The sequence below is a fragment of the Budorcas taxicolor genome, chromosome 2 (assembly GCF_023091745.1).
Source record: "Budorcas taxicolor isolate Tak-1 chromosome 2, Takin1.1, whole genome shotgun sequence".
Lineage (NCBI taxonomy): Eukaryota > Metazoa > Chordata > Mammalia > Artiodactyla > Bovidae > Budorcas > Budorcas taxicolor.
The window spans coordinates 21,791,590-21,816,596 of NC_068911.1; the positions used below are offsets into that span (position 1 = coordinate 21,791,590).

General features: G+C 46.6%; 1 protein-coding gene across 1 annotated transcript in view; it reads left to right on the forward strand.

The window, feature by feature from the left end:
* The window catches only part of COG7 (component of oligomeric golgi complex 7), an 88,498-nt gene extending 63,770 nt beyond the window's left edge, over positions 1–24,728 (forward strand). Inside the window, exons 14-17 of the mRNA XM_052663529.1 lie at positions 3,627–3,710; positions 7,991–8,105; positions 21,419–21,562; positions 24,327–24,728. Of these exons, the coding sequence (XP_052519489.1) occupies positions 3,627–3,710; positions 7,991–8,105; positions 21,419–21,562; positions 24,327–24,493 (510 nt within the window). The 3' untranslated portion in view covers positions 24,494–24,728. The remainder of the gene's footprint in view (positions 1–3,626; positions 3,711–7,990; positions 8,106–21,418; positions 21,563–24,326) is intronic.
* The last annotated feature ends 279 nt before the right edge of the window (positions 24,729–25,007 follow it).

Below are 25,007 nucleotides of genomic sequence, written 5' to 3' on the forward strand. Positions count from 1 at the left end.
GAAGGCAATTGCACCCCACTCCAGTACTCTTGCCTGGAAAATCCCATGGGTGGAGGAGCCTGGTAGGCTGCAGTCCATGGGGTCTCTAGGAGTTGGACACGACTGAGCGACTTCACTTTCACCTTTCACTTGCATGCATTGGAGGAGGAAATGGCAGCCCACTCCAGTGTTCTTGCCTAGAGAATCCCAGGGACGGGGGAGCCTGGTGGGCTGCCCACCTATGGGGTCGCACAGAGTTGAGACACGACTGAAGTGACTTAGCAGCAGCAGCAGGAGCATTGATTCACCTGCCCTGAAAGCCGATGGGATTAACATTCCTTCCATCTCTCATCTCCCTTCCCCAGCCTCCCAGGTTTGGTTGTTTTTATCATTTTTATTTTGTCAGAGGCTGAAAATATCAGCCTCCTGTTCTGAAACCTCAGTTCTGCCAGTTATTGCATCTTCTTTGCCATTGAGCTGGGCTTGGTGCCTCCACTGTCCTTTCCCCTCTACTTCTGTGATCCACGCTCACTGCTCTGCCCCGTCCTCGGTTGCCTGATCTCACCTGCTCATTCAGGCCTCACCGCAAGGGCTCGGGCGCTGGGAATGGACGTGGGCAGCTCTGGAGATTAGGGGGAATTCTCCCAGTGCGCCCGTGCGAAAGCACACAATACAAAGGCAAACACTTTTGGCCTCAAGGATTTGAAAATTAAACCCTGCTCATTAAATGTTTGTTTTTAATGTTTGCTGGTAAATTGTGTTGCCCTTGTCCATTACAAGAATATAAACCAACACCATATTCCCTTTCAAGATAGGCTGTTGAAGTTTACTTACGTTACCTGGTGACAGACGTTTAGAAAAATCCCTTTGAAGGAAATTTTGAGTTGAAAAATAATCTGCACCATTTCCTTGTTGACCTCTTCAGGTCCACCCCCTCTGCCCACCGTTTCAGGCCCTCCCACATCAGTCTACCCCGTCTCGCCCTTACCCCCAAGTACTTTTCCACTCTGGCTCTTCTTCCCCTCCACCCTCATCTTAGCCACCTCCCTCCTCTGTGAAGCCCTCCCAGGGCCTGCAGCCCATGGTGCTTGTACTTTAGCTTCTGTGCCCTTTCCCCACGACTCAGCCCTGGCCCCTGGCTGCCCCCCTCTCTGCCTGCCCTGGTCTTCACCACCTTTGCTCCCTCGCTGAGCCCCTCTTTGCCAAGACTCTACCACCAGGTTGCATGGTTGCTTCTTTCTAGATCCGTCTCCATCTGTTTCCATGGCCACTGCCCTGGTTTGGGTTCTCGTCGTCTCTGAATTGTTTCTTGAGCCTCTCCACCCGCAGTCCTTCTGAGAATTGCTGCATCCGTCTTTATAAAACACCGCTCTGATTTTTGTCTCTGCACATTCAGATCCCTTCCCTGGCTCCTCACAATCAATATGATAGTCTATTTTTAAAACTTTTTATTATGGGAAAATTTCCTACATATATGCAAGAGTAGAGGGAAGAGTGTAATAAACTGTGCATCTTCATCACCCCGCTTTGACACTGATCAACTCTTGGCTGTCCTGGGTCATATATACCCCCTTATCTAAAATAAGAGCCCTAGGGGCTTCCCTGGTGTCACAGTGGATAGGAATCCACCTGCCAGTGCAGAGGACACGGGTTTGATCCCTGGTCCGGGAAGATCCCACATGCCACAGGGCGATGAAGCCTGTGCGCCATAACTGCTGAGCCCGTGCTCTAGACCCTGTGCTCCGCACCAGGAGAAACCACCTCAGTGAGAAGCCTGCACTCCACGACACAGAGTAGCCCCTGCTTGCCACAGCCGGAGAAAGCAAAGTAACAAGGACCCAGCGTAGCCAAAAATAAATAAATTGAACTCTCAAAATAATCACAGTACCATAAGCACCCCTAAAAGGAAAATTAAAAATAATTCCTTAATGTCATCAATTAACGTTCAAATTCCTAATTGTCTTATAAATGTCATGATTTGAATCAGGATCCAGACTAGTTCTGCACATTGGTGGGTATGTCTTTTACATCTCTTTTGAGACGTAACAGGTTACCTTCCCATCTTTCTCTCTCCCTCCCTTCCTCCTTCCCTGCCTCTTTCTCTTTTCTCTCTCTCTCTCGTTACCCCTTTTCCTAGCCTGGTGTTCACACTGTGCATTCTCTTTCCAGCCTTTCCTCTCTGCACCTCATGCGTCCTCTGGCCAGCCCCTTCTCTAGCCACCTTGGGCTCCTGTTCCTCTGTACTCTTATTGTATAAAATCCACCACTGAGAACTCCTGAAGTGGAAGCCTCTGTGTGTGTGTGTGTGTGTAGGGGTAGGGGTTGGGGGTCTAGGCTAGGAATGTGTCAGGGGGTCTCGGTTCCCTAGGGAGAGCAAGAACTAAGATCAGCCATTTCTTTGTCTCTCCCTTCAAAGCCTGGCGCAGGACAAGCACTCAGTGTGTGTCTGATCCCTGTGTCCCTCCCTGTGGGGGGGGGGGAGTTAATTGAACAAAAGTAGGATATTTTGAAATGAAAGGATTCTCAGAAAAGAACAAGAAGTTTAGAAAACTGTAGGGGCAGGGCTGGGGAAGAAAAGACTTTGTTTAGAGCAGGCAAATTAAGAGTTGAGTTGGTGCTCAAGAGCATGGGGAGGAGAGCTGCAGCTTGGCCTGGGCTGGGAGCCCAGGGGCGGACATGGTCACACCATTCCCGGAAAGCTACTTAGAGGATCAAGCAACCAGATCGGTCTCAGGTGGCTGCAGAGAGCAGCTACCATGTGACCTCAGGAGTCCCTCCAGGAGTCCAGCCAGCAAGGGCCTTGCTTTCCAGGCTGGCTCTAGGGTGGCTTGGGTAAGAATTAAGAAACTAGACTTCTGTGTGAAGGTGTGCCGGGCTGACCTCTGTAACCATGTGTGTACCGGTAACTGGCCTGACTCTATAGAGGAGCCCAGGAAGGCTCCACAGTGATGTCGTGGTTCCACTAAATGCCAAAAGGAGACATGTCAGTGCCGCAGGTCTCCAGACGGGCGTTCAGGAGAGGACAGAGGGGCTGCCGGTGGGGTCTGGAGCATCCTTCTCATCCCTTTCCCACTGAGTTCTGAGTCAGCTGAGACCTAGATCCAGGAAGCAGGTGGATCAAAAGCAGCAGTTTTACCTTAGTGGCAGCAGTGTTGGTGAACATGGTTTGGATATTCCTGTAACCAGACAGGGCTTCCGACTCAGATATGGTCTCTGGAGAGGATTTTAGAGGGGAGTCCTGGTCTCTACAGAGTGCAGGCTGACGAACCCAGAGTTAGTGAGGTTACCTGTGCCCGGCAGAGAAACCCAGAACAAGAATAACCAACTCTTTCTCTCACCTTCCAAGAAAGGTGAACAGAGAGTGTCGGTTCCCATTGAATAGTTGAGTTGAGAAGGTGGGACTTCCTGCTTTGTAGATTTTTATGGATCAGAAAGGATGCAGAGAGAAACAAAGGATTGCCTCCTCTGTGGCGGGCTTCCCCGTGATGACTGGAGGAAGAGAAACCCCTGCTCTACCATGTGGCGATGACGCCAGAGGCCGGCTCTGAGCAGAGACAGCGCCTGCGGTGGGTGCCGCGTTCTTCGTGTGCTTTCCCGTGCTGCCTGGGCGCTGTGACCCTGACTGCTTGCTCTCCTTCCTTCTTTAGAGCTGGAACACTGCTGGCATTGGAGAAACCCTGACCGATGACCTGCCCACCTTCAGTCTCACCCCGCTCGAGTACATCAGCAACGTAAGAGCCTCTGCACACTTCGCTCTGTGCTGATCACAGCATCTGAGACCACTTCTTGTCTGACCCTTCCAGGTGCAGTGGTCCTGGCTGCCCCGGTGCTGTCTGGACCTGTGCTTTGGGACAGTCTCCATCCATAGCCAGGAGTTTAAGGAAATGCAGCTGACTTCCTTAAGTCAGCTGATGAAACACATGTGGATTTTGGAGCCTAACACATTCTTGCCCCTGCCCCATCCCTCTCAATGTGAGATGTAGCCAAAACCTGAGGGCTTCAAAGTGTGAGTCCAGTAGGACAGGGGTCCCCAACCTTTAGGATCTAGTGCTTAATGATCTGAGGTAGAGCTGATGTAATAATAAGGATTAAAGTACACAATAAATGTAATGCACTTGAATTATCCCCAAACCCCAGCCATGGAAAAGTTGTCTTCCATGAAACTGGTCCCTGGATCAAAGGTGTGGGAGACCATTGCAGTAGGAGATTCAGAACTTGGGAAGATGGGAAGCATGGTGGTCAGATTCTTCATGACTTTTCAGAAGAACAGTGTATCATAGTTCTGAGTTCAAATCCAAAGAAACATGTTGTGAGCACCTACCTTATACCAGGCCCGCGTGCTCATGTTTAATTTCATAGCAGCAGGTACATCTCTTCCCTGGTGGCTCAGACGGTGAAGAATCTGCCTGCAGTATGGAAGACCTGGGTTTGATCCCTTGGTTGGGAAGATCCCCTGGAGGACGGAATGGCTACCCACTCCAGTATTCTTGCTTGGAGAATTCCATGGACACAGGAGCCTGTCCGTGGGGTTGCAAAGAGTCGGACACAACTGAGCGACTTAATACTTTCACTTTCAAGTAAATCTCTACAAGAATTTTAGTTATACAGGCTTAATGTTAACAGAGCAGAGTGAGCCTTGCAGGGGTACCGGGGCACCTCAAAGCCTTTGCCCCTTCACCTTTCACCCTTGGGAGCTGATTGTCTCCCAGACATCTGCATGTGGCCTCTCCTTTCATTGCCCTTCCTGCAGTCCAGCTCCATTGTTTTTTTTTTAATAGTTAAATCTGAAAAAGTTTTATTTTTAAAAAAATTTTTTAATTGAAGTATACACCAGTTGCTTTTATTTTTTTTTTCATTTCATATATGATATTATACATGTTTCAATGCCATTCTCCCAAATCATCCCACCCTCTCCCTCTCCCACAGAGTCCAAAAGACTGTTCTATATATCTGCGTCTCTTTTGCTGTCTCGCATACAGGTACTAACGCGTATGTACGGAATTTAGAAAGATGGTAACGATAACCCTGTATGCAACACAGCTCCGTTGTTTTTAAATGTCAGCGAACCTAAGAAATACCATCTGGGAGCAGCAGATCCCAATCATGTCTTCCCCACACTCTGGGAGAGTTCTGTGATTTTTTTCAGGGGTGATTTTGAGGTGGGTGATCTCTGCCATGAGCATTCACTTTAGGACCCACCCCTTTGTAAGTCATGACTACTGAAAAGATGGGAAAGAATTTTAAAAGTAAACACGGTACAGTTAGAGGAAGCCTGTGTGATCGCGCTGGTGAGTAGCAAAGAGAATGACCTTCCACACTCTTCACTGAGCAGTGTCACTGTGCAGAAGACAGTTGTTTTCCTGTTTTCAGGGCATTATCCAATACCCTGGACTGAGGGAGCAAAAAAATGTGAGCAGTCTTTACAGCCAATGAGAAGACTCTCATTTTTAGGATTGAGATTTGTGTGGCAGTGGTGGTTTAGCCGCTAAGTCATGTCCGACTTTTGCGACCCCATGGACGGTAGCCTGCCAGGCTCCTCTGTCCATGGGATTCTCTGGGCAAGAATACTGGAGTGGGTTGCCATTTCCTTCTCCAGACTTGTGTGTTGCACTATAAATTGATTCCAGAAATGATGTTGCTTTCCAGAAGGGACTCGAAAGGTTTTCAGATTGACTTTTTAAAAGTTACGTAGCTATCCTTTTTGGTCCTGCTGGATCTTTGTTGCTGTGCTTGGGCTTTCTCTAGACGCAGTGGCCTCTCCTGTGGTGGGGCACAGGCTCTGGGGTGGGAGGGCTTCAGTAGTCGAGGAGCACAGGGTGAGGTGCCCTGAGGCTCGTGGGATCTTCCCAGACTGGGGATCGAACCGGTGTTGCCCTGCATTGGCAGGCGGATTCTTAACCACCAGACCACCAGGGAAGTCCTAGGCCAAGGTTTATCTTCACAGCAACTTGGTGAGCCGGTTGGTGGCAGCCATGTTTTCACATCAGCAGCACCGAGGCTCTGGGGGATGGGAGTGGGGCGGGGAAGCCATTTATCTGGCAGCCGTTCTCTTAGGATGCCAGGATGCTATATGTGTGTCTCACACAGGATTAATTTCATCCTTGCCACAGCCCTTTGAAGTAAGTGTGAGATCACCCTCATTTCAGAGATGATGAAACCAAGGCCCCGGCTGGTAAAGTAAGGTGCCCAATGTCACACAGTGGGAGAGCCAGAACTCAAACCCTGGTCCTCTGGCCACAGAGGGTTTCATGTTTCCTGAGTCACTGTGCTTACCTAGACAGGATATTGGCGAGTATTTATTGAATATGTGAGAATAGTAGACAAACCTCTAGAGGTCTGATGAGAAACATCTTTTCCCACATTGAATTCTAAAAAATAAATGTAGAACTCCCAAGAGAACCCTGGTGTCATGGAATCTCTCTAGGAATCACAGTGATCCCCACAATCTGAGGCCCATTAATTGAAGTTCGAGGTGTCAGATGGTTGAAAAATTGTACCTGACACTTTGCCTTGTTGGTGGGTGCCCTCACCCACACAGAACTGTGTGAGCATTATGAGGGGATGAAACAGAACGTCCTTGGAAAAAATGAAACAGCATAGATGCAAGGCATAATGATGATGATTCTTTATTTCAAGTAAAACTGGCTACAGGTGAAAGAGGTACCAAATACAAGAATACGCCTGTGATCTCTGCATATAGTAGGTATTCAGGAAGTACTGGCTGAGTGGAACTGAAACGAAGAAATTCTAACCTCAAAAGTCAGCATCCTTCTCTTCCTCCAGCCTTGGGGGAAAATGATGATTTTGTTGCCATTTCAAGTTGTAATGTACAGTGGTTGTGGTTATTAGCAAGGTACGCAACCACTTGTCTAGTTTGAATGAAAGATTGTGGTAAGTAAATGAAAGGAAAAGGTGCTGGTTTCATTTATTTTACCATCTGTGTATGGACCTCTTTAAAAGGACACCAAACTAACAATTTCTTATTCGCACAATGGGCTGCATTAAATATTTGGAAATGAAGGCGTTAATCTGGGCTGGTAGCTTTTGGGAGTCTGCCTTAACTTCTGGACACCTGCCACAGTATGAGCGTATGTAAGGCCAGATTGAGAAGATCTTTCTCAGATAGTCCTGACGTTAGCTGGCAGAATCAGTATCAACTCTTAAGTGGGAATGAATGTATAGAATCAATATGAAGACAAAAAAAAAAGCAACAGGCTCCAGTGCTTTTTTAAGAAAATATATATCACATTGTCATAACCTGAAAATCAATTTCATTTTGGAACGAAACATATGCATACCTTTACTTTGTACTAAACAATTGTGAGTTGTAATAGAAATAGGTGTCTAAAATGTATCCATGATGACACACACATGACTAACCCTGAGTTACTTTATGGCTCATCTCTAATGTCTTGTAACCCTACCTTTGCGATTCCTCACCAACCAAGAAGGTTTTCTAGAGTTTGTATTATGAAAACACACAATTTCCCCTCCAAATTAACTTATAAACTGCTTTTTTCCCCCCTCCCCCAACAAAATTTCTTCCTTCACCCGTTTCAGTAACCTGGACGGAAGAGACGCAGATCCAACCCCAGAAGACACGATTGAAATTCTTGCTTGACCGTGCACTTGTTGACATTAGCATCTTACCGGTTTTTTTCATCCATGAACAATAATAACAACATATTTACACAAGCGCTTGAAGTTTTACAAAGCACTCTGGTAATCCATTACTCATTTGCAGTAGAGCTCACATTGAATGCATTCCAGAAATATTGAGGCCATTAGTGAGAAGGATGAAATCTATGGTCTACATGCAGACTGGCAGTGCTCTTATTTTTCAGACGTTGCCTAACCCATATTACCACACACTGGGCAGATCAGGCCTGGGGCTGCCAACAGGTCTCGCGCAGTTTCGTCTGCCCACCGTTTGCCTTCGCATCAACGTCCTGCATGCAGTCGTTACACGCGTGCGTCAGCGCCGGGCTGACCGCGCTCTCTTTTGTTTCAGATCGGGCAGTATATCATGTCCCTCCCCCTGAACCTGGAGCCGTTTGTGACTCAGGAGGACTCAGCCTTAGAGCTGGCCTTGCATGCCGGGAAGCTGCCATTTCCTCCTGAGCAAGGTGAGAGAGACGTGCGGGACAGGGAGCAGCGGGCTGGGATGTGATCGCAGGCTCCTCGCAGCCTCACCCGCATCACACACATGTCCTCCACACTCCCAGTGAAATAGGTGTCAGAGTGCGCAGGAGTGACTGGGACAGATTGGGGTTCTCTTATTGTACCTGCCGAGGTACTTCTGCAGGACGGAGTGGGTAAGGGAAGGCTCACTGTGCAGGGTGTCCCTGGGTGAATGCCCCCAGTGCCCTCAGTGGGAAGGTGTGGGAAGGTGGTGGCAAGTGGGCCTGGGCTCATAGGCACTCAGCGATGACAGAAGGGAGCTTACGGGGCGAGGTGTTTGCTAGATGCACTGTCTCTGCTCCCCCTCTCTGTGGGCCACGTGCGGAGTAAAGTGGACCCTTTTAAGAACAGTTCTTGTCAGAACAAAAACTGTCCAGCACAGAGGTTTGCATTTCCTGTCCAATTGCCTCTGACTGCAGCAAGCTGCCAACTCCCCAAGGCTCCTGGGTCTGTAAACTGACAAGGTTAAAATACAACACATGAACACATTTCCTTTTCCTCATTATCTTGGCCTGACAGATTTGAACAGGGGCCACGTACTCTCTGATCAAAAAATCATCTTATCTCTAAATTGGGCACGATAGGCCTCCCTCTTTAAGGCTGAACAGACAGAAAAAAAGAACCACTTGGTGTATAAAGGATTCAGCAGCTCAAGAAAAGGTACCACACTGAAAATAAAATCACATTGAAAGATTATAAATTAAGGGTTGCTAAAAGGGATCTCATACAGATTTAAAAAAATACAGATTAAAAAAAAAGATGACTGCATCACTGTTAGAAGAAGTTGAATCAAATCAGAAGATAATAACTAGGACTAAATGATTCTTTATGTGGGTAACAGGTGGATTCCATAGTGGACCTGTAGTAGCCAGGTACCCTAGTGTGTCCAGTAGCGCAGCACCAATGTATATAAAGAAGAAGCTGATAGACATGTAATGGCAAAACTACATGAGTACTGAGAAAATCCGTACCCTCTCATTTAGGTTTTCACAGAAAGATTAATGAGAAAAGAGAAATTGTTCCGAATAATCAGTGCATTTGACTGAATCAATACATCAAGCTTTTTATCCCACAGAGAATTAGGGTTGTTGTCAAATTTCCACAAACTGTTTGTAAAAGTAATACAAATAAAATCTGTAAGTTTCATAGGATTCTAAATATTGGTGATACTCATATAATTTTTTGGCTACGCCACTTGGCATATCTCAGTTCCCTGACCAGGCTCCTTGCAGTGGAAGCGTGGTGTCCCTGATACTCATGTAATTTTTGAAAAAAAGAATAATTCTGTTTAAAACTGAGATTTAAAATGTGAAACCTGCTAAGCTAATCTATGAGTGAGTATTAATTAATCTTAGGGATAAGGAAGAGAAGACTTTGAAATGAAAGGAATTGTAAAAAATATAAATGGTAAGCTGGAAAAAATAGCAACATATATGATAGATGATGGTTAATATCCTCATTTTATAAAAGTTCTTATGAATCAGTAAGGAAAAAGTGAACACCCACAGAAAAATAAGTAAATAACCTGAAGGCATTCAAATAAGCTAAAACATATAAAGAAATGTTTAACTTCCGTAATTCTCAAAGAGCTGCAATGAAAGTAACAGTTCATTTTTTATAACTTATCAAATTGACTGCATTTATATCCATAGATTTTAAGTGTTTATTTAATATTTGGCAAGGTGGAGGAAAACAGTTCAAATTGTACAGTTTGAATTCCTGAAGGACTATTTGACATAAGGTCAAAGGCCTTAGAAATGTGTATACCTTTTAGATCAGGAATTCTGCTATATAAGTGTGCTAATAAAATAATCACGAGTATAACGCTATGAATGTGTGTCCCAGCATTGTTTATAAAAGCAAAGCAAAACTGTAGAAATTTTGATGAGAAATTTTTTGGTATATCCATATACCTAAATGCTATACAACCGTTAACACATTCAGTTCAGTCTCTCAGTCGTGTCCAGCTCTTTGCAACCCCATGGACTGCAGCATGCCAGGCTTTTCTGTCCATCACCAACTCCCGGCGCTTGCTCAAACTCATGTCCATTGAGTCGGTGATGCCATCCAACCATCTAATCCTCTGTCATCCCCTTCTCCTCCTGCCTTCCATCTTTCCCAGCGTCAGGGTCTTTTCCAGTGAGTCAGTTCTTTGAATCAGGTGGCCAAAGTATTGGAACTTCAGCTTCAGCATCCGTCCTTCCAATGAATATTCAGGACTGATTTCCTTTAGGATGGACTGATCTCCTTGGAGTCCAAGAGAGTCTCAAGAGTCTTCTCCAACACCACAGTTTAAAGCATCAGTTCTTTGGCTCTCAGCTTTCTTTATGATCCAATGCTCACATCCATCCATGACTACTGGAAAAACCATAGCTTGGACCATATGGACCTTTGTCGGCAAAGTAATGTCTCTGCTTTTTAATATGCTGTCTAGGTTTGTCATAGCTTTTCTTCCAAGGAGCAAGTGTCTTTTAATTTCATGGCTGCAGTCACCATCTGCAGTGATTTTGGAGCCCCTCAAAAATAATCTGTCACTGTTTCCATTGTTTCCCCATCTATTTGCCATGAAGTGATGGGACCAGATGCCATGATCTTCGTTTTCTGAATGTTGAGCTTTAAGCCAGCTTGTTCACTCTCCTCTTTCACTTTCATCAAGAAGCTCTTCAGTTCCTCTTCTCTTTCTGCCATAAGGATGGTGTCATCTGCGTATCTGAGGTTATTGATATTTCTCCCAGCAGTCTTGATTCCAGCTTGTGCTTCATCCAGTCTGGCATTTCGCACGATGTACTCTGCATATAAGTTAAATAAACGGTGACAGTATACAGCCTTGACGTACTCCTTTCCTGATTTGGAACTAGTCTGTTGTTCCATGTCCAGTTCTAACTGTTGCTTCTTGACCTACACACAGATGTCTCGGGAGGCAGGTAAGGTGGTCTGGTATTGCCATCTCTCTAAGAATTTTCCATAGTTTGTTGTGATCCACACAGTCAAAGGCTTTGGCATAGTCAATAAAGCAGAAGTAGGTGTTTTTCTGGAGCTCTCTTGCTTTTTCAGTGATCCAATGGATGTTGGCAATTTGATCTCTGGTTCCTCTGCTTTTTCTAAATCCAGCTTGAACATCTGGAAGTTCTTAGTTCACATACTGCTGAAGCCTCACTGGGAGAATTTTCAGCATAACTTTGCTAGTGTATGAGATGAGTGCAGTTGTGCAGTATTTGAATAGTCTTTGGCATTGCCTTTCTTTGGGACTGGAATGAAAACTGACCTTTTCCAGTCCTGTGGCCACTGCTGAGTTTTCCAAGTTTGCTGGCGTATTGAGTGCAGCACTTCACAGTGTCATCTTTCAGGATTTGAAATAGCTCAGCTGGAATTTGTCTCCTCCACTAGTTTTGTTCGTAGTGATGCTTCCTAAGGCCCACTTGACTCCACATTCCAGGATGTCTGGCCTAGGTGAGTGATCACACCATCATGGTTATCTGAGTCATGAAGATCTTCTTTGTATAGTTCTTCTGTGTATTTTTGCCACCTCTTCTTAATATCTTCTGCATCTATTAGGTCCCTACGCTTTGTCATTTATTGTGCCCATCTTTGCATGAAAAGTTCCCTTGGTATCTCTGATTTTCTTGAAGAGATCTCTAGTCTTTCCCATTCTATTGTCTTCGTCTATTTCTTTGCACTGATCACTAAGGAAGGCTTTCTTATCTCTCCTTGCTATTCTTTGGAACTCTGCATTCAGATGGGTATATCTTTCCTTTTCTACTTTGCCTTTCACTTCTCTTCTTTTCTCAGCCATTTGTAAGGCCTCCTCAGACAACCATTTTGCCTTTTTGCATTTCTTTTTATTGGGGGTGGTCTTGATCACTGCCTCCTGTATAAGGTCATGAACCTCTCTGTCCATAGTTCTTCAGGCACTCTATCAGATCCCTTGAATCTATTTGTCGCTTCCACTGTATAATCATAAGGGATTTGATTTAGGTCATACCTGAATGGTCTACTGGTTTTCCCTACTTTCTTCAATTTAAGTCTGAATTTGGCAATAAGGAGTTCATGATCTGAGCCACTCAATATGCCAGCAAATTTGGAAAACTCAGCAGTGGCCACAAGACTGGAAAAGGTCAGTTTTCATTCCAATTCCAAGGAAAGGCAATGCCAAAGAATGTTCAAACTACCGCACAATTGCACTCATCTCACATGCTAGTAAAGTAATGCTCAAAATTCTCCAAGCCAGGCTTGAGCAATACGTGAACCGTGAACTCCCTGACGTTCAAGCTGGTTTTAGAAAAGGCAGAGGAACCAGAGATCAAATTGCCAACATCCGCTGGATCATCGAAAAAGCAAGAGAGTTCCAGAAAAGCATCTATTTCTGCTTTATTGACTATGCCAAAGCCTTTGACTGTGTGGATCACAATAAACTATGGAAAATTCTGAAAGAGATGGGAATACCAGACCACCTGACCTGCCTCTTGAGAAATCTGTATGCAGGTCAGGAAGCAACACTCAGAACTGGACATGGAACAACAGACTGGTTCCAAATGGGAAAAGGAGTACGTCAAGGCTGTATATTGTCACCCTGCTTATTTAACTTATATGCAGAGTACATCATGAGAAACGCTGGACTGGAAGAAACACAAGCTGGAATCAAGATTTCTGGGAGAAATATCAATAACCTCAGATACGCAGATGATACCACCCTTATGGCAGAAAGTGAAGAGGAACTAAAAAGCCTCTTGATGAGAGTGAAAAAGTTGGCCTAAAGCTCAACATTCAGAAAACGAAGATCATGGCATCTGGTCCCATCACTTCATGGCAAATAGATGGGGAAACAGTGGAAACAGTGTCAGACTTATTTTTTTGGGCTCCAGAATCACTGCAGATGGTGACTGCAGCCATGAAATTAAAAGACGCTTACTCCTTGGAAGAAAAGTTATGACCATCCGAGATAGCATATTCAAAAGCAGAGACATTACTTTGCCGACTAAGGTCCGTCTAGTCAAGGCTATGGTTTTTCCTGTGGTCGTGTATGGATGTGAGAGTTGGACTGTGAAGAAGGCTGAGCGCCGAAGAATTGATGCTTTTGAACTTTGGTGTTGGAGAAGACTCTTGAGAGTCCTTTGGACTACAAGGAGATCCAACCAGTCCATTCTGAAGGAGATCAACCCTGGGATTTCTTTGGAAGGAATGATGCTAAAGCTGAAACTCCAGTACTTTGGCCACCTCATGCGAAGAGTTAACTCATTGGAAAAGACTCTGATGCTGGGAGGGATTGGGGGCAGGAGGAGAAGGGGACGACCGAGGATGAGATGGCTAGATGGCATCACGGACTCGATGGACATTGAGTCTGAGTGAACTCTGGGAGATGGTGATGAACAGGGAGGCCTGGCGTGCTGCGATTCATGGGGTTGCAAAGAGTCGGACACGACTGAGCGACTGAACTGAACTGAACTGAACTGATCTGAGCTACAGTCAGCTCCCAATCTTGTTTTTGCTGACTGTATAGAGCTTCTCTGTCTTCAACTGCAAAGAATATAATCAATCTGATTTCAGTATTAACCATCTGGTGATGTCCACGTGTAGAGTCGTCTCTTGTGTTGTTGGAAAAGGATGTTTGCTATGACCATTTTGTTCTCTTGGCAAAACTCTGTTAGCGTTTGCCCGTCTTCATTTTGTACTCCAAGGCCAAACTTGGCTGTCACTCCAGGTATCTCTTGACTTCTTCTTTTACATTCCAGTCCCCTGTGATGAAAAGGACATCTTTTTTTTTTTGGTGTTAATTCTAGAATGTTTTGTAGGGTTAGCATAAAACCATTCAACTTCAGCTTCTTCTGCGTTAGTGGTTGGGGCATAGACTTGGATTACTGTGATATTGAATGGTTTGCTTGGCAATGAACAGAGGTCATTCTGTCATTTTTGAGATTACAAAAATATTTAATGCAGTATACAGTATGAGTCCATTAAAAAAAAACTTCCGTGTATACAAATGCAAGAAGAAAAGACTAGGGGACTTCCCTGGCTATCCAGTGGTTAGGACTCTGCACTTTCACTGCTGAGGATATTGGTTCGATCCCTGGTCAGGGAACTAAGGTCTGTTAAGCTCTATGGTGAGGCCAGAAAAGAAAAGACTGGAGAACACTCACCACCACTATCGGTCGGTGTATGCACTTTGAAAACAGCTTGGCATTTTCTAATAAGAGTGACAGTGTGCATACCCTCAGCCTGTCAGGTTTACTCCTAGATGTATATCCTAGAACGTCTTCAACAGGCGCCCCCATACATATCTGTGAGGATATTTGTGGTGACTTGGTAATAGCCACAGACCAGAAGCCACAAACCGAATATCCATCGACGGTCAGTGGACACCTACAGTATGGTGCAGTCATGGAATGGAATAGTTTGCAGTATTAAAGGTGAACAAGCTACATACTGACATGGATGATTCTCACAAACATATTATCGAGCCAAAGAGGTGAGGCAGAATGTGAACAGATACAGCTCGAAGGCTTGCTGGGGGATGCAGATCATGGCACCTGGGATCCTGGTACGTGTGACTGGAGAGGCATGGGGGGATTTCAGGCCCTGGCAGGGGCCTCTGTCTTGAGCATAGAAGTGGTTGCACTGGCATTGGCTTTATGGTTGTTCTGTAAGACATGTAATTTTTTTAATATGTTGTACCACATGTATGATCTATCTCATGACTTGTACAAGAAGAGAACCAAAGATTAGACCCTAGGAGTATAAATTGATAAAGGTTGTCTGGAGGGTGATTTCCATCAACAGCTAAAGGACACCCATCCTTTTTGATCCAACAGCTCTTCTTCTGCATGCCCATCCTAGAGGATTCCATGTTTATGTGCCCACAGAGGTGCATATGAGGCAGTTCATTGGACAAAATTAGAAAACCCAAATGTCTGTTACTCAGTGAGTAGATAAGTATATTGTGACATATCCATAATGTTGAAAAATTCTTTTTGATTTTCTTTATGAGAGGTAGAACTATTTGTACCTAGAGATAAGGTCTTCAAAATACGGATTTTATATATTGTTAAGACAGAAAAGATCTGTTATTGTTAAGACAAAAAAGCAGATACAAAATAATTCATACGGTATTATTTCTGTTTTGAAAATACCCTACCTTGTCTGTTTCTGCATACATGTTTGCATGTAAAAGTATTGAATATAGATCGGGCAGAATATGAACCAAACTCTCTTCCATGGTGGTTTGATGAATTTCTTTAGTATTATGTTTCAATTCCTTTCTAATTATCTTTTGTGTATCTACTGTAGGTTTTCGCTTTGTGGTTGCCATGAGGCTCACATATAATAGTCTCACACACACATACTTCAGTATATTTTAAATTGGTAGAAACTTAAACTTGAATGCATATTGAAAAACGCTACATTTTTACCTTTCCCATCACATTAAATTTTTTATGTCATATATCTTTTTGAGTATCCCTTGACTAATTTTTTTAGTTAATTTTACCTCTTTTGTGTTTTAACTTTCATACTAGCTTTCATACTAGCATCTACTGCCTTAACCATATATTTACCTTTTACCAGAGAGATTTTTATTTTCATGTTTTCTTGTTATTAGTTAGTGCCTTTTCTTTTCAGCTTAAACAAGACCCTTTAATATTTCTTACAAGGCTGATTTAGTAGTGATGAACTCCTTTAACTGTTACTTGTTTTGAAAACTATCTCTCTTTCAGTTCTGAATGATAACCTGAGTGATAGACTGTTCTTGGTTGAAAGTTTTTCCTTTCAGCACTTTGAATATAACATGCCAGTCCCCCTGACTTGAAGAGTTTCTGTTGAAATATCAGCTGATTAAAAAAAAAAAATTAGCTGATCATCTTATGGGGTTTCCTTGCATATAGCAAGGTTTTGTGTTTTCTCCCCCTATTGCATTTAAGATTCTCTTTGACTTTTGAGATCTCACTTATAAAGTCTGTTGGTGTGGTTCTCTTTGGGTTCATCTTGTTTGGAACTCTGTGTCCTGGATCTTGATTTCTCTTTCCTTCCTCAGGTTAGGGAAGTTTTCAGCCATTAATTCTTCAAATAAATTTTCTGCTTGTTTCTCTCTTCTCCTTCTGGGACCCCTATAATGCAAACGTTATTCTGCTCGATGTTGTCCAATAAGTCTCTTAAGTTATCCTCACTTTTTAAAATCCTTCTTTCTCTTTGCTGATCTGTTTGCATGAGTTCCTCTCTCTGTCTTCCAGGTCAGTGATTCATTCTTCTGATTCATCTAGTCTGCTGTTGAACTGATGTATTTTTCAGCTCATATTCTTGAGCTCTATTATTTCTGTTTGATACTTTCTTATATTTTTCTCTCTTTTTGTTGATATTCTCACCATTCATCCATTCTTTGCCCAAGCTGGGTGACCATCTTTACAACCATGAGTTTGAACTCTTTTTCAGGTAGATGACTTATGTCTGTTTCACTAAGGCATTTTGCTCAGGTTCAGTCTCTTTCTCTCATTTGGAAACTATTCGTCTGTTTCTGCATTTTGCTCAACTGTCTGTGTTGGCCTCTGTGTAACAAGCGAAAGAGCCCCCTCTCCCAGGCTTGAAGGAATGGCTTTGTGTAGGAAATGAACCTTATCACTCAGCTTCACCTTAGCTCTCAGTTGTGTCTTAAACCTTTGTGATTGTCCAGGAAGCCTGGTTTGTTTCTTGATGGGCCCCAGGATGTGCCAAGACCTGTCTATTCCTAAGGGGGTGGTGACATTGAGTGCCCAGATTCAGGCTGATTGGAAGCCAGATCCGCAGGTAACAGCTTTTAAAGTATGCAGGGGCTGCAGTCATGGACCCTGCTGCCCTCCAGACTGGAAGATTTGGTCTGGAGGTGTCTTGTGGGCGACAGCTGCAAGAATAGGGACTTCAGAGGAGTGTGGAAGCTCCTTCTGGGAGGCACCAGTGAGCAGGGGTGAAGCCAAGGGGAGGGGCAAGAGTGATGTCTCCCTGCCTGCTTTCCCAGAGGACACCTCTGTAGCCCATAGGTGTGTGGCAAACCTAAGGCCAGTGCCACAGGTTGAAGCTTCAGGACAATTAAATGGGCCTTTTTCTCCTGCAGACCGGTTGTGTTACAGTCTCCCATGTGGTGTCCTGGGTGTGGTATCTTGCCCAGAATACCACAGCATTTTCTGATAGAAAAATGTTCAGCATGTTCTGAGGAAAAAACTCAGTGTTTTCTGATAGAAAAAGGTTTTTTGTCATAATGCGTCAGAGTCTACGCCTTACAGTTGATGTGTTTTGTATTAGTGTCACAGCATAAAAGCTTATTACAAGGCTGAAGGAGTCAAGGTCTCTATAGAGTTATCATTGCTCTACACTGAATGAAAGCCACCGTGCTTGTGTTTGATTGGGCATCCCTTTGGTGTCAGTTGTTTGGAAGTCAGTGATATTTGCCACTGAAATTCACATCCATAGACTTAGTATATACTTCCATGGAACTTTGTTTTTAAGTGACACTATGCATACAGACTTCATTTCTATGTCTATCAAGAGATGTACTTAATTCTCCGTGTTATCCTTGACTCTTTAAGGGCTGTGCTATAATGAGAATATGTTCTATCTTGCTGTTAAACTCTAATTACATATACTTTCTAAGACAGTCCTTTGAATCCTATAAATGTGAATTTTGATGTAATAACTGCTAATAAAATTATACTGAAACAGTAAAAAAAAAAAAAAGAATGTTAAAATGACTTTCCGATTGCCATGGTCCTGCAGGGTCCAGGAGCATCAGCCCCTCTGGTCATCAGAGTCAGGCGAGGCATTCCCTGTGGGGAACCAGGGTTGGGAAAGAGTGCGGGGGGCAGGGCACACCTGCTTTTAGTGGTGCAGAAGGAGAGCATGGGGGGGCCCACACCCTCAGCTTTCAGGAAGCCGTGTCTCGCATGCCCCTCTGTGCCCCGAGGGAGGGGGAGAATGCAGAATGGCGTTTTCCAGCACCTCTCCCGCCCCAGGATAACCCTGGGATATTCCCCGTGCCTCTGGCTGAAGCTTTAAGACTAGCAGCTGAATTTCCTTCATGTGTAATCTGGTCACCTCTCAAACTGCTGCCTTTGCTCTGGTTTCCAGGATGAGTCTCTGTGTTCAAGCTCCTCAACAGGGGTATCTCAGATGCCCACAGCACCCCCGGGTCCCACTGGTTTCAGAGCTGGATGTTTTGGGGACCTCATCTGACTGGTGCAGGTCCCAGGGTTGGGGTGCCGGATGTGGGGCACAGAGAGACCCTTTGCTCCTCAGGGAGGGGCTCTGTCCATGAGATCCCTCCCTGCTGTGTGGGGGTTTTGGTGAGGCTGCTTCTCTGCCTCTCCGGGGGTGGTGGGGGGGTGGGCAGGGGGAAGAGGTGAGTTCAGGGTCTTCGTGTGTCACCATCTTGATCCAACGGCTCTAAGTGATTTTTATTTTCATCTAATGCTAATGGCTAATATACTTTCTTTTAAGAGGAAGATCTCTTGTTGCCTTCCCCTTTTATTTTTTAATTAAAAAAATTTTATTATTTCTGTCTGCACAGCGTCTTTGTTGCTGCCTGTGGGCTTTCTCTAGTTGCAGTGAGCAGGGGCTACTCTCTGGCTGCAGTGCTCTAGCTTCTCATTGAGGGGGCTTCTTGCAGAGCGCAGGCTCTAGAGCGCGCACAGGTTTAGTTGCCCTGTGGCATGTGGAATCTTCCCAGATCAGGGATCAGACTGTGTCCCTTATATGGGCAGGCAGAGTCTTAACCACTGGACCACCGGGGCAATCCACTAATATGCTTTTTGAGTTTAAAGAAAAATGTTAGGGGCTTCCCTGGGGGTCTAGTGGTTAAGAATCTGCCTTGCAATGCAAAGGATGCTGGTTTGACTCCTGGTCCAGGAAGATCCCACATGCCTCAGGGCAGTTGAGCCCATGTGCCACAACTGCTGAAGCCTGTGTGCCCTAGAGCCTGTGCTCCTCAACAAGAGAGGCCACTGCAGTGAGACGTCCTAGCATCGCACCTTGAGAGTAGACCCTGCTACCTGCGAATGGAGAAGGCTCGTGCAGCAACAGAGACAAAGCACCACCAAAAGTAAATAAGTGCTTTGTTTTAAAATGCTCCCAATATAAAACAAAAAAAGGACAACCTTAAAAAGAAATTTTTTTTTAACTGTTTTTCATGGAATTTTCCACACACACACCCAAGTCATGAGACTAGTACAGTGAAACCCCAGACACTTATCCCATGGGTATAAGAATGGCTGCTTCTTGTTTCATATATTCTGCTTACATTTTTTGCTTGATTATGTAAATCAAATCCCAGGCATCATGTTATTTCATTTAGAAATACTTCATTTTGTATCTTTTACTGATAAGGATTAAATTCAGGTTCACATTCTTTGGCAAGAGAATGTAGTGCTGTATTTATCGTCTGTTGCCTTACATCAGGAAGAGCATAATAGCTTATTGTTTCACTGCAGATACATATGGAGAAGGCGATGGCACCCCACTCCAGTACTCCTGCCTGGAAAATCCCATGGACGGAGGAGCCTGGTGGGCTGCAGTCCATGGGGTCACAAAGAGTCGGACATGACTGAGCGACTTCCCTTTCACTTTTCACTTTCATGCACTGGAGAAGGAAATGGCAGCCCAGTCCAGTGTTCTTGCCTGGAGAATCCCAGGGACGGGGGAGCCTGGTGGGCTGCCATCTCTGGGGTCGCACAGAGTCGGACACAACTGAAGCGCCTTAGCAGCAGCAGATACAGATATAGAGATGTAGTGAGTATGTGGTGGTTTCCATTCACTCACTTAAATGTTTATTAATTGTTTACCATGTGCTAGGCTCTGGGTTGAACATTGTTAAGAAGGAAAAAAAAAAAACCTTCCAGCCATAAAATAACATTGTAATAATGGTTGAAACCATAACAAAAAAAACGAAGCCGACCTGGGTAATTTTTTGTTTTTAGTCTTTCATTCAATATGTTATTATGAAAATTTTCAAGCATACAAAAAATTGGGAAGAATTACCCAATGAATTAGCATTCCAGTCCTCCTATTTTTTCTTTTTTAAAGATTTTATTGAAGTACAGTTGATTTACAGTGTTGTGTTAGTTTCTCATTTACAGCAAACTAATTCAGTTACACATGTATATAAATTCTTCTTCATATTCTTTTCCAGCATTTTAACAGTGAAAGTTTTATGAAGCAGATGGTTAAACAGCCAATAGGAACTTTTTGGCTTAGATACGGGCTTTCCTGGTGGCTCAGACAGTAAATGCGGGCGACCTGGGTTCGATCCCTGGGGCAGGAAGATCCCCTGAAGAAGGGAATGGCTATCCACTCCCGTATTCTGGCCTGGAGAATTCCATGGACAGAGGAACCTGACGGGCTAGAGGCTTAGATACATGATAAGTAGGAGGGAGATTCAAAAATCGTTCCCATGAGGAAATTGAACTTCAGGAACTGTGAAGTGATGTGTGCAAGGGTCACCCGCCCAGTGGGCTGGAGCAGACACCTGCAAGAAGGTTGCAGGCTCCCCATGTCACAGTCATCTTCCCTGGTGGAGGTACCTGCTTTGGCCACAGGGAATTGGGAGATCTTTGGAGGCAGCTGGAGCTGCCGTGGGGTCATGATTCTGGGCAGAGGAGGCAAGTGCTGCCCAGGTGTGAGTGCTGGGCCCTAGGAGGCTCCCCCACTCCCTCTGACCTGGGTTACAGACAGGGCAGTCAGCTCCTGGTCTGCTAGTCAGGCTCTGGGCGGGCCATCTGATGGGGAGGTGCAGAACTCCTCCTGGCCTGTGTGGCTGCATCGGCCCCCAGGATTTGAGACCGCTAAGGTTGTCCCACCTCACCTGACTGCTCTCTCTTCTGAATCCTCCTTAGACTAAGTCAATACCAGTTGACCTAAGATGTAACTGTCTTCTGTTTTCCTGTGTTGCCCACCGAGACCGTAGCTTTGTGTATACGTGTGGCACCTATCATGGCCCTGGTCACCCAGGACAGCCCTGTACAAGCTGGTGAAAGTGAACGTGTTAGTCACTCAGTCGTGTCTGACTGTTTGCAACCCCATGGACTGCCACCCATCAGGCTCCTCTGTCCATGGGATTCTCCAGGCAGGAATACTAGAGTGGGTTACCATTTCCTTCTCCAGGGGATCTTCCCGACCCCGGGATCAAACCTGGATCTCCTGCATTGCCTGCGGATTCTTTACTGTCTGAGCTACCAAGGAAACCTGTGCAAGCTGTCACTGGGCAGTTTTTCCTGACCAGGCTCTGTTTCTTTGGTCTTTCCCTCTCCAGGGGATGAGCTGCCCGAGCTGGACAACATGGCTGACAACTGGCTGGGCTCCATCGCCAGAGCCACGATGCAGACCTACTGTGATGCCATCCTGCAGATTCCTGAGCTCACCCCACACTCCACCAAGCAGCTGGCCACTGACATCGGTGGGTCCCTGCAGCAGATGGGGGAGGGCCAGCTCTCCAGGAAGGTTGTCCCAGGTCTCCTCTCAGCTTCAGCTCGGGGTTGGTCTAGGAAGCTTTGTTAAAAATGTGGATTCTCCAGTCCCCGCCCCCAGAGGTTCTGACATGACAAGTCTGGGTGGAAGCCTGGGCACCAGTAGTTTGCCAGATGTCCCCGGGGATTCTCATAGCTGCCAGGGCCGAGAGCCGTTCAGGGGCGCCTTGGCGAGACAGGGTGAGATGGGTGAGGCAGACTGGTGTGATGCTGCCCTGCCCTGCCTTGCCTTCTGCTCATCCATATAATCATCATCCAAACCGACATTGATTAAGTGCTCACTACAGGCAGGCATGCAGGTCCTGAGCCAAGCTCTCGCTCCCATTGTCTTACGCAATCTTCAAAACTCCCCTGTGAGGTCGGCGCTCCTGCCTTCAGCGCTCTGATAAAGAAACGGGGGCACAGAGCACTTGCGTCACAAGGCCACCCCACCAGGGTCACCCCACCGTCTCCACCCGAGTACCTGCCTGATTCCCAGGTCAAGGGGCGTGTACCCATCTCCTCCTGCTGGCACACGTCCCTGGAGGTGATGCCACCCAGTGGGAGGTGCTCTGAGGTTGGGGTGCTGCAGGCAGGCGGTCAGAGCATCTCCCCACCTTCTTGGTATCATTCTATTGACTTGCCGGCTCTTTTGGTGGAGGCAGCTCTTGGAATGGTCAGGGGAGGGGGTGTTGGGAGCCTTGAAGAGTAGCAGCCTGGGGACCCAGCCAGGGCTTTGACCCAAGTGAGCACAGGGGCAAGCCAGCCTCTGGTTTTGCTGAAGCAGAAATAGAAGTGAGATGCTTTCCTCCAGGTCATGGGGCAGTGAGCGACGGAGCCAGGCCTCGAACCCAGCTGCATGACTCCCCTCGCTATGCTCATTCATGGTCAGCTCTCAGCAGTTACAGAGCAGTGGCCAGCTGTCGTCATCTCACAGGGCACGTGTTCAGAGGAGAGATGAAGAGGTTCCCGTGTTCATCAGTGGTCCCTGTTAGTACAGGCGGGAGTACTGAGGAGAACCGGCAGAACTAGCGAGTGAGATTTGGGGGCGGCCCCTAGAGTTCACTTGTCCACATGTCGTCTGCCCCCGCTGTTCAGCTCCCATCCAGATCACCTCTTCACTCGCTCAGCAGTGACTGAGCATCTGTTGCATAGCAGCCATCGTGCTAGGAGATAGGATAGAACCAGAGTGGTCTGGACAGTTCCTGTGCTCACTGAGCTTCCACCAGGAGGGAGTGAGTGTGGGCTTAGGGCCCAGGAAGCTGCCCAGTGGTAGCACAGTAGGGAGCGGTGAGGTCTGTGGCAGTACACGTCCACCTTAAAGACACAAAGTTAAACACTGAAACAAAAGCACTCTTGCTGTCTGGACAGAAGTTGTGGTAGATCGTGGGCTGCCACTTTGCAGGTCCTGGCCTGCAGTCGAGGGGAGCCCACAGTTTTATGGGTGCACATGGGCCGGAGGCAGGTGCCTGACCAGTTGGTGGTGCCTTTCCTGGGAAGTGGCTTGTCTGAGGGGGACGTGGGGTCAGGCATCCAGGACAGAGCAGGCACCGACTACAGGCTGTGCCCTGAGCCGGGTCTCGGAAAGAAGACACAGGGGAAACAGAGCCACGCTGGAGCTCCAGCCTAGTCGGGGAGGAGAGATTGACGCGGGCAGTGATCAGAAAGTAGGAAGGAACTTGCTAGGTGATGTGTCTCCCAGCCCCTGGGAGCAGGAAGAGAGGGAGGAGATGGAGAGGGCTGGCCGCGCTGCCCAGGAAGGACGAAGGGAAAGAACGCCCAGCCATTGACCACCTGCGTCACATGGGACGTGTTCACCATCCCTGTCCCTCTTCACCCCCTGAGCTATGCTACCGAGGGTACTGACTGCCTCCACAGGTGGAAGCAGAGACACGAGAGGTCAAAGGAGTCACTGAGGTCACCCCGACCTTGGAAACCCCGTTTTCTCCTCCACTCTGCCTGTGTTGCCTGAGCTCGCCTGCCAGTTAGGATGGGGGGTGCTCCTTTTCAGGACAGGCCCCTCACACCCCTCTCATCGACTGGGCCTGGGGGTAGGCTCAGGAATCTGTCCTCACTTGTCCCCCAAGGGGTTATATCTGGAAGTTGTGGGAGCCACATTACACCAGGGATTGCCCCCAGCACCATCTGCATCCCCCCTGTAGGGGCTTTGCTGGGGGGTCTTTGGGAGCTGCTTAGATAAACCCTCTGTCTCCTGACCCCTTGGGTTTTCCATGTGGTCAGTGGGGGCCACTGGGGAGCAGGGCTGGGAACCCAAGAGTTCTCAGTGTAGAGCTTCAGCTGAGGTCGGCTGATCAGGCTGCAGAGATGAGTGTGTGGTGGCGATGTTGGCAACTCCTTCATTTATTTAGAATGGAGAAGGAAATGGCAACCCACTCCAGTATTTTTGCCTGGAGAATCCCAGGGACGGGGGAGCCTGGTGGGCTGCTGTCTGTGGGGTTGCACAGAGTCGGACACGACTGAAGTGACTTAGCAGCAGCAGCAGCAGACCTGGGCCTGGGCCAAGCTCACAGTCATATTTGACCACCGTCCTGTAAAATGCCCTCAGAGTGAAGGCTGGCTGGCTGAGAGCAGACCTGGCAGCCAGCATCAGGGAGCTTGGGGGGGCGTCTTGTTTCTTACTACGGGGAGGCCCTTGGGGCTCATCCGCTTGGTGCTGAGTCTGTTGGTCTGTGTCCGTCTGCTCCCACCCCACAGACTACCTGATCAACGTGATGGACGCCCTGGGCCTGCAGCCGTCTCGCACCCTCCAGAACATCGTGATGCTCTTAAAGGCCAAGCCCGAGGACTACAGACAGGTCAGCAAAGGCCTGCCCCGTCGCCTTGCCACCACAGTGGCCGCCATGCGGAGTGTGGACTACTGACCCCCATGCCCCTGCTGACAAGAGTGTCGGGGCCACAGAACTCTCCAGAATGGTCTTGCTCTAAAAATCCACCTGGGATTGGCCAGAACTTGTTTTGAAAGGACTTGGTTCATTTGTATAATCAAAAAGAAGCCTGTAAATTAGAGGTAAATTATTTATTAGGAATTTTCAGAAAATTTTTAAAAATGATTCCATCTTGAAAGTGCAATTAATAAATACCATGAAATGAAAGAAAGACGTTTTCTTTCCATTTTTACTCCGTGAATATTTGGGTGCTCCCCACGTGCTGTGCTGTCCACACTGGGGATTCGGCCGGGAAGGAGGCTGAAGCAGGGAGGGAGAGAGAATTGGCAGGTAAACTGACTAAGGTCTGGCTTCCTTGGAGGCTCAGTGGTAAAGAATCTGCCTGCAATGTGGGAGACCCAGGTTTGATCCCTGGGTTGGGAACATTCTCTGGAGAGCAGCATGGCAATCCACTCCTGTATTCTTACCTGGGGAATTCTATGGACAGAAG